Source organism: Haematobia irritans, chromosome 3 (genome assembly GCF_050003625.1).
Source record: "Haematobia irritans isolate KBUSLIRL chromosome 3, ASM5000362v1, whole genome shotgun sequence".
In the NCBI taxonomy this organism is placed as follows: domain Eukaryota; kingdom Metazoa; phylum Arthropoda; class Insecta; order Diptera; family Muscidae; genus Haematobia; species Haematobia irritans.
This window is the reverse complement of record NC_134399.1, coordinates 78,701,051-78,710,734: the sequence shown is the minus strand read 5'-3', so window position 1 is coordinate 78,710,734 and position 9,684 is coordinate 78,701,051. Positions and strand designations below refer to the sequence as shown.

General features: G+C 41.4%; 2 protein-coding genes across 2 annotated transcripts; both read left to right on the top strand.

Moving 5' to 3' along the window:
* Window positions 1-658: 658 nt before the first annotated feature.
* LOC142228732 (uncharacterized) lies at window positions 659-9,362 on the top strand. The gene is made up of 2 exons (XM_075299232.1): window positions 659-876; window positions 7,666-9,362. Exon 2 carries the CDS (start codon window positions 7,670-7,672, stop codon window positions 8,792-8,794), a length of 1,125 nt encoding a protein of 374 aa, XP_075155347.1. The 5' UTR covers window positions 659-876; window positions 7,666-7,669; the 3' UTR covers window positions 8,795-9,362.
* On the top strand, window positions 2,280-7,622 carry LOC142231006 (uncharacterized). Its single transcript, XM_075301625.1, has one exon. It carries the CDS (start codon window positions 2,280-2,282, stop codon window positions 7,620-7,622), a length of 5,343 nt encoding a protein of 1,780 aa, XP_075157740.1.
* Window positions 9,363-9,684: the final 322 nt, after the last annotated feature.

Here is a 9,684-nt window from a genome sequence, read left to right as displayed (position 1 = left end):
CAAAAAAAAAAACTATAAAGGGAAAACCCAAGGCTTGCTATTCTAAAATTATATACATTTGAAATATCAATGATTGCTGTTCTCCAACAGATTCTAGGAAACAATGTTCAATTTATTCCTTGTTTTATTTTGTTTTCTTCTTATGCTTCCAAATCAAGTTAACAACAAGTTAAATTTCAAATTCGGACTCGACTACAAGTAGAAATTGTTTCAAGTAAAAAAGTCTTTAAAATAAAGTGTTGAAAATAAAGTGTCCTATTTTTAAATGCTTTTTGCTTTGTATTCAAGATGCAAAAAGTCAACAAATTTATTAATTGTGGAGATTTTTTAGACAAATATTGTTTAAGTTCAAATTCGTAAGGTCAAAATTTATTCGTTAGATGGGGACTTAAAATCTTGTAAAATGACAATTTCCCCCTCGCTAGAAAATGTACCCTAAGCTCTGGATGCAGCTCTGTGCTTTCAGCACAATTCGTTACATTTTTCTAACGAGTCGCGCCATTACCGTCTTGCGGCGTCTAGCTTTTGTTATTCTTCGTTTTCTGGATTACGTCCATATAACAGCGAATTGTTAAAAAAGGTAAATAATTAATCTCCCAAAAAATTCAATAAAATTACGTTTTATTGAAACATTATTGAAAAGAAAAACTAAATCCTTGTGTTTTTATTTATTTTATTTCTCGGTGCTACGCATTCATTGGTCCAATCGAGCCGGATACTTGCTTACAGCAATTAATAAAGGATTTTGTTTTGTCTTTTTTTCAAAGGAAAGTGCTGATATTGTGAAGCAACAACAAAAAAGCAGCCACTTTGCAGCCATATTTGTGGAAGATTTCATTTGAAAAATTATTTAAATAATTATTTATCAACACACAGGTGCGTATGTCAGTGTTTTATTAAAATAATTGAGCAAATCGCGAGTGTTTTTAAATTTAAACCGCGGTCGTTTTACAACATCGATACAATTATTTCGTTTTGCCGACGGCAAATTGCATTTCAAAAAACACACATTCGTTGCTACATACGTACGTACATTTCTTTCGTTTGTTTAATTTCGTTTTGTTAAATGATATTCAAGTGAAAGAATAATCAAAATAAAAAGTGAAAAATCTATTGTATATATTGGTGTTGTGTGGTGAATTTAAACGTTGACAGTGCTTATTTACTTCAAAACATTATTTGCAATTACGTTGCCTTTAACTTGAAGTAAATAAAACAATAACAAAATACACGCAGACTCCAAAGGCTCTGTTGGTCGTATTACTATTGTAAACAAACATCAATCGTCACTGCAGTCAACGTTTGAATTACATACCTACGTATGATCAGTGATACACACACGTATATACATACATATTTTTTTTGAGCTGTGTTTCTTTGGTTTATTTGTTAACCCTCACGGGGCCGCGAGTCGTAAATATTTTGAAGAAAATTATAAAAATTTTTGAAATTGAGTTTTTTGGGTTATCGTGTTGTATGACCCATTAGCGTTACGCGCATTAGTAAAAATTATCGTTTTGGTCACTGTGCACCCTACAGGCGGTCCGGTACGATCGTATAATTTTTATTTTATCGTATATATTACGTATATATATTTTTATTTCTATATTTTTTATTATTTGTGATTTTGAATTTTTTTTGGGGAGATTATCTGGCGTGGAAGTGTAGAGGTGTATTTTACAGTCCGTGCACCCTACATTTGGTCTTACAGACATTTTTTTTATAATTTCTTATAATTTGTTGAATTTTTTTGATCATCTGGTTTTCGTGTGTGAAGTTTTGATACAAATTGGCGGCAGTCAGTATTCTTCGATACACTGAGCGTAATTTTCGTAAATTCATTCATACACTGAGAGAAATAGTTCGAAGATTTTAGTAGAATTTTGAGATTTTTAGAATTTGACTTGAATAATTTGCTCATTTTTTTGTACACGGGGAAAAATATTTTGTGATTCGGTACACTGAACGAAAATTAATTGTCTCTACACTGAGAGAAAAATAGTCCAATAGTTTACAAATTGTTTGAAATTTTTGATTTTAAGTTTTGAAGTGGTTGTTTTACGAACAATTGTTTACACTTCAAGAAATTTTGTGGTAATTTTGGTGCAGTGTGAGAATTTGATACACTGAAAGAAAAATTTTGTAAATTTTTGTTTTTGCATTTTTGGGCATTTTGTGCAAATTTATTGATTTTTCGGCCAGTTTTCGCTGTCGATAAGTGCGTGTTCACATACTTTACGAGTTTTTGTGAATTTTTGTGACGCTAAATTATTTTCAATATGCCAGTTAATACATTCGCGCGATTCATTAGAGCCGCTGATGCGGTTGTGAAGTTTGGGACACGGGTTAGCTCTTTGAAGGAGGAGAATTTAGATGTTTATTCTCTAAGGGCTCAGGTCGAAGAGGCGAAATCACTCTGGGAGAGAGTGAAAGAGAGGTATGAGGAGTGTTTAGACGATCTTCAGGAGGATTCAGATAAGGGAAAGGTAGAATCTGCTGACGGCAAGTATGAGGCAACTTATGATGCCTATATTCGTATTGTTTCCTCTATCGAAAGGAAGATAGACGGTCTAAAAGCCGTTCCTAGGGCGTCAACTCCTATACAGCAGGCCGATGTGGCGGATATTTCTGCTCGTTCTGGTAATGTGGATGTATCGGGAAATTCTCTTTTGTTAGGTGTTGACCATGGTGCGGTCCATAGTTTGGCTTTACCACCATGCGATATTGAGGTTTTCGATGGTGACTTTCAGTCTTGGCCAACATTTAGGGATTTGTTTACTGCTGTTTATGTAAAAAATTCCCGTCTGAGTGATATTGAGCGCTTGTGTCATTTGCTCAAAAAGACTAGTGGCGACGCCCGTGAAGTTGTAAGAAGATTTCCTCTCACTGATAGGAGTTTCGAGTTAGCTTGGAGGACGTTAAAGGAAACTTATGACAACTTGAGAATTTTAGTCAGCAATCAGTTGAAACTACTTTTTGACCTTCCGGTCTTAGACACTGAGACAAGTTCTGGGTTGAAGAACTTGCAGCGTGGTATAAATGCATGTATTTCGGCGATGGCTGTGAATAACGTTCCTACGAACGATTGGGATCCGATTTTGATATATTTGTGTGTGCAACGTCTACCGAAGATTAGTGTTACTTTGTGGGAACAGGGTATAAGTGATAAGTCTGCGTTGTCGTCTTGGGTGGACATGGATCGTTTTCTTACGGAAAGGATTCAGACACTCACGTGTCTCCGCGATTTGAAGGGTATCGATGCTTCGAAGAAAACTGATGGCAGGAAACTGCGAACGCATTTTACGAATGCAGCTCCGAAATCTTCGCCATCTAGGTCGCGTAATTCGCAATACACTTCTCATTCTTCTAGAGATTCCGTCGATAAGATGTGTGTTCTTTGTCCACGACAAAGCCATCATCTTCGTGTTTGTCCGAGATTTAGGAATCTTTCTGTGAATGATCGGTTGACTGCTGTGAAACGGTACCGCTGTTGTTTCAATTGTCTATCTCGTAGACATGACGTTAACAACTGTGCTACATCTCGCAGTTGTGAGAAGTGTCAAGGAAGGCATCATACTTTGCTTCATCGCGATTTTTCCCATTCTACGAATGTGGCGACTACGTTTTCGACGGTTTCGGCCGCTCGTCCTACGGATTCTAGCGGTTTGATTGACCCGCAGCCTTCCACTTCGTCTGGAATCGTGTCTGGCACTTCGGCCAGGCAAGTATTTCATGTTTCCCAGAACAGGTCGGTACTATTAGGGACGGCTATGGTGAACATCGTTCATCAGGGTATGACGTACCCAGCTCGGGCTCTTATTGACCCAGCATCGGAAGCCTCCTTTATTACCGAAAAAATGCAAAAGTTGCTTAGGATTTCGATAACGAGTGCGACGTCTTCGATATCGGGCGTGAATCAATCGGTTTCGATAACTTCTCGCGGTATTTGCCCTCTGAGTATAGGGTCACCCATAGATGGATCGGTCTTGGTAGAGGCGACTGCGTTGGTCCTGCCTAAGATTTCTGGGAATTTACCGTCTTTCCAAGTGAGTCGGAATTATATGTCACGTTTGCCTAATTTACGTTTAGCTGATCCTAATCTGTTCGATAGTCGTCCGGTTGATCTATTGTTGGGGGCAGACGTGTATCCCAGAATTATATTACAGGGGGTTCGCTCCGGTATTTTAGGTTCGTTGATTGCTCAACAGACAGTCTTCGGTTGGCTCATTACTGGTTCAATTCCCACTTCCAGTGTGACAGTTTTTTCAACGACTGTAGAATTTATGGAGGAAGATGGTCTTGACAAGACTCTTCTTCGGTTTTGGGAATTAGAGGACTTACCAAGACGGGCAATTTGTTCTCCCGCAGATAAATTTTGTGAAGAAAATTTTAAGAATACCACATATAGGGATTCCGATGGAAGATACGTAGTGACTCTTCCGATAAAACCCGAATTAAAGGGACAAGTTTTGCTTGGACATTCGCGGACAAGTTGTTTGAAGCAGTTTATTCGTGGTGAGGCTTCGCTTTTACGAAAGCCTGAAACAAAATTAATGTATGACGGGGTGATTAAAGAATATTTGGACTTGCAACATATGAGACCAGTGTCGTCGACTTCTCCTGCAGATCAAACTGTGTGTTATTTGCCACACCACCCGGTAATCAATCCGGACAAATTGACGTCCAAACTTCGAGTTGTCTTTAATGCTTCGCATAAGACCTCAAATGGTAAAAGTCTGAACGACATTCTTTATGTGGGACCCACATTACAATTGGAATTGGTTCATTTGATTTTGAGGTGGAGATTTTTCAGATATGTTTTTAATTGCGACATCACACAGATGTACCGCCAAATTAGGGTAAATTCGGCCCATACTTCTCTGCAGCGAATTGTCTTTAGGGACTCCCCACAAAAAGATGTACAAGACTATGAGCTGCAGACCGTGACATTTGGAGTGAATTGTGCTCCCTATTTAGCCATACGGACGTTATTGCAATTGGCCGATGACTCCGAAGATGAATATCCCCACGCGGCACATATTCTACGAAGGTGCATGTACGTGGATGATGTTTTGACAGGGTACCATAACGTGGATACTGCTGTTGAATCTAGGGATCAATTGATTAGGGTATTATCATCGGCAAAGTTCGAACTGAGGAAGTGGACTTCTAATGAGCTAGCCATTTTGGAATCGCTTCCGGCTGACCATTTGGTTGACGCCAAATTACTGGCATTTGTTGAGGCCAGTAGTTCGAAACCGTTGGGTATTAGGTGGAATGCGCAGTTGGACTTATTTTATTTTGAGATGAAACCGATTGAGCGAAAATCTCGGTTTACGAAGAGAGAGGTTTTATCGGCTATAGCTAGGCTATTTGACCCTGTTGGCTGGCTGGGGCCAGTTATTATAGTGGCGAAGATAATTATGCAACAGGTTTGGTTGGATAAGATAGGATGGGACGAGTCTCTTCCGTTACAAACTGAGCGACAATGGCGAAAGTTTGTCGAGACCTATCAGGATGTGAATCACGTTCGTATTCCTCGATGGGTCAATTACTCCACAGACTGTGAAGTAGAATTACATGTTTTTTCCGACGCCTCGGAAAAAGCATACGCGGGGGTAGTATATGTTCGTGTGGTTACGCCGCAGGGACATATCTTCACCCATTTGCTATCTTGTAAGACTAAGGTAGCCCCCATCAGATCTATATCTTTGCCACGTTTGGAGCTTTGTGGGGCAGTTCTGGCCTCAGAACTTTACAAGTCTATAGCCAGGGAGTTAGATATTGAATTTCGACGTGTTTATTGTTGGACGGATTCTACGATCGTCCGCTCTTGGCTTCGAAAGACGCCATCTACGTGGTCTACTTTCGTTGCGAATCGCGTATGTAGGATTCAGGAGAATACTGGGGGACAGAATTGGTACCATGTTCGCTCTGAGGACAATCCGGCCGACTTGGGGAGTCGCGGAGTGTCGCCTGCAGAGTTGGCGGTTTCGTCGCTTTGGTGGCATGGACCAGAGTGGCTCTGCTCAGATAGTTCTCAGTGGGATATAAATGATTTCACCCCTCTTGAGACTGACGTTGAGGTACGGGCGGTCAAGACTCACGCATCGTTTTTTACGAACTATGAGGACATTTTAGAGAGATTTTCTTCGTTAGATAGGGCTCTACGAGTCATCGCATATATATTTAGGTTTTATCACAGGACCCATTATTCACATGCTAGTCGAAATGTGTATCACGACACGACGTTGACGGCAACCGAATTAAAGGCAGTGAGATTACGTCTAGCTGTTCTTTCTCAAAGGGCTCATTATCCGGATGAGTGCCGTTTTTTGATGGAAAAGAAACCGTTAGGTTCCTGGAGCTCGCTGTTGTCATTGAATCCATTCCTGGATGAGGAGGGGGTTATGAGGTTGAATGGTCGTTTGAGTAGGTGTCCTACCCTGTCGTATAGTGAGCGACATCCAATTATAGTGCCGTATAATAGTAGATTCGCTAGGTTACTAGTGAAATATGTTCACGACATATCTATTCACGGAGGGAACCAGTTGGTTCTACGTCTTATTCGGATTGAGTATTGGATTCCTCGTTTAACATCTTTGATTAGATCGACTATTAACCGGTGTAAACGGTGTCTGTTGGATAGGAAGAAGTCTTGTACGCAGATCATGGCGGCTCTCCCACCGGAGAGAACTGTACTTACCAGACCGTTTACTACGACTGGCGTTGATTTTGCGGGGCCTTTCGAAATTAAGTCATTTATAGGGCGCGCATGTAAGATAACAAAGGGTTATGTTTGCGTTTTTGTATGCTTTTCGACGAAGGCCATACACTTGGAAGCCACATCAGACTTGTCTACGACAACGTTTCTGGCCGCTTTTCACAGATTTATATCTCGACGCGGTTGTCCCAAGACCATTTTTTCGGATAATGGTACAAATTTTGTAGGCGCTTCACGCGAAATGGAAAAGGATTTGAGATGTGTTTTTAAAGAAGGACGTGATAAGGTGTGTTCCGCATACCAGTTTCAGCAGCTTTCCTGGCAGTTTATCCCTGCCGGGGCGCCACATATGGGTGGTCTCTGGGAAGCTGCTGTCAAAAGCTTCAAGACGCATTTTAGGAAACATGCATCTGGATTCAAATATACATTTGAAGAGTTTTCGACTGTTCTTTCGAGAATTGAGGCTTGTTTAAATTCTAGGCCGTTGTGCCCGATGAGTGAAAGTTCTCAAGAGTTGGTGGCACTTACGCCTGGCCATTTTTTGGTAGGATCTCCGATCTTGGCGCCTCCTGAACAGTTAGAGGAGGAATCACCACTTCATTTGGTGCATCGATTTAGGAAAATGAAGGCGCTGTCGCAACAGTTCTGCTTACGGTGGAAAGATGAATATTTGAAAGGCTTACAGAAAAGGTATAAATGGAAATTTCCGCAGCGTGATATCGAAGTAGGGGACTTGGTAGTAATTCGTGATGAGCAATTGCCTCCTACATCGTGGAAATTAGGTCGTGTGGATGACGTCCACCCAGGATCTGACGGTCGCGTTAGAGTTGCAGACGTGAGAACGGCAAACGGTGTTGTAAGACGACCGGTGGTAAAATTGGTCATACTGACCGAATAGTTTTCGATCGTTCATATAGTAAGCGTCATCTTTCTTTTCGCAGTACAATGGAAAATATGAGGGAAATTGTTAAGACTCTCCCTGACTACGAGGATGACGTCCCGATGTCCGATGAGGAAAAAGAGATTTTAGAAAATAATGTTGCACCGGTTCTCCGCGAGCCGTTACCAGCCATCGAGCAGGTCCCTGACGTCGGGATGACCCCAGTCGTCGCCTCTTCACAAGGGGTAGTACCGACGCAGAAAGTTGTCCCTCCGTCGGGGGCTGATACGGCTCCTGCTGACGTATCCGCAACCAACGTAGCCAAACCATCGTCATCCCCTACGGGGACTGCCCAAAAGAATTCAGGTGTGAATAAAAGAGGGCACTCGAATGTCTGTGTGTTGTGTATGCGAAGTCACAATCTACGGTCGTGTCGCAAATTTTTGAACATGCGTTTGGAGCAACGATTGCGCACTGTAGTGTTGCATCGGGTATGTTCAAACTGTCTGGGCAGGTCTCACATGCGATCGACCTGCAATAGTCGCGAGAGGTGCCGCGAATGTGGAGATAGCCACCATACGCTGCTACATTCATTTGACCAGCAACAACGTCCTTCCGCTCAAACCTTGTCGAAGAGAAAGTCCAAGTCAAGTTCGTCCGTTAACTCGTCCGCGTACTGTATCACGAATACCGCTCCCCTATCTGATCCGATGTTGGTTCTACAACCAATCGTCACGCTTGGTCCCACTATAGTCCTCTTGCTTGTCTTGTCCGATCGTCGAATTCCTGTCCGAGCTGTCCTCGACCCGTGTGCGGGGTACAGTATGATTTGTAGCAGTTTAGCTCTCAGCCTACGGCTTGTCTCAGCGATGACGTCGCAAGACGCATTTTGTCCGCTTGTTGCTGTCTCCCGACACAATGCAGAAAGTAAATTGGTTTTTTCTGCCCGGGTAACAGACCTGACCCGTGTTGTCACCCCATCGTCGTCGGCTCCAGATACGATACGGGAACATTTCGAGTGTCTCCAGCTGGCCGACCCAAGGTTTTACCGTCCTTCCGGGGTGGGGTTGGTTCTAGGGCCCGATGTCTACGCACGGGTTCTAAAGACACAAATATTTTCGAGTCCTGGATTCCCATTGGCGCAGCTAACGATGTTTGGCTGGATAGTGTCAGGTCAATGCCAACCATAAGTGTCGTAGGTCATCCTGGCCAATAACCCAGACACTGCAGACCCTCCGGGTCAACGGCTCTACGAGCATTTAGTTAAGAATTCATGAAGTTTGAAAAAAATTTAAAGAACTAATAAAAAAAAAAAATTGCTCAATTTGAAAATGAAACTGACATCGCACTTTATATTTATTTTGATATTAAAATATTGTATGTAATGTCTATGTATTAATGAATTTCAATTACAACATAGCTGGATGTTGCAAGGCGGGCGGAATGTTTAAGTTCAAATTCGTAAGGTCAAAATTTATTCGTTAGATGGGGACTTAAAATCTTGTAAAATGACAATTTCCCCCTCGCTAGAAAATGTACCCTAAGCTCTGGATGCAGCTCTGTGCTTTCAGCACAATTCGTTACATTTTTCTAACGAGTCGCGCCATTACCGTCTTGCGGCGTCTAGCTTTTGTTATTCTTCGTTTTCTGGATTACGTCCATATAACAGCGAATTGTTAAAAAAGGTAAATAATTAATCTCCCAAAAAATTCAATAAAATTACGTTTTATTGAAACATTATTGAAAAGAAAAACTAAATCCTTGTGTTTTTATTTATTTTATTTCTCGGTGCTACGCATTCAAATATTTCTTTTTCGATTCAATCACGAAATGTATTGATTCAATTTATTGTACCGTCCACTATAGGGTGGGGGTATATTAACTTTGTCATTCCGTTTGTAACACATCGTAATATTGGTCTTAACCCCATTAAATTATATATATTATGGATCGTGGTGTCTGTCCGTTTGTGGAAATCACTCGAACGAAACAAGCTATCGTCTTGAAACTTGGCACAAGTAGTTGTTATTGATGTAAATCGGATGGTATTGCAAATGGGCCATATCGGACCACTTTTACG

Bases quoted from the DNA above. Each gene is read 5' to 3' on its own strand.
- LOC142231006 (XM_075301625.1), top strand. From the start codon at position 2,280: ATGCCAGTTAATACATTCGCGCGATTCATTAGAGCCGCTGATGCGGTT.
- LOC142228732 (XM_075299232.1), top strand. From the start codon at position 7,670: ATGGAAAATATGAGGGAAATTGTTAAGACTCTCCCTGACTACGAGGAT.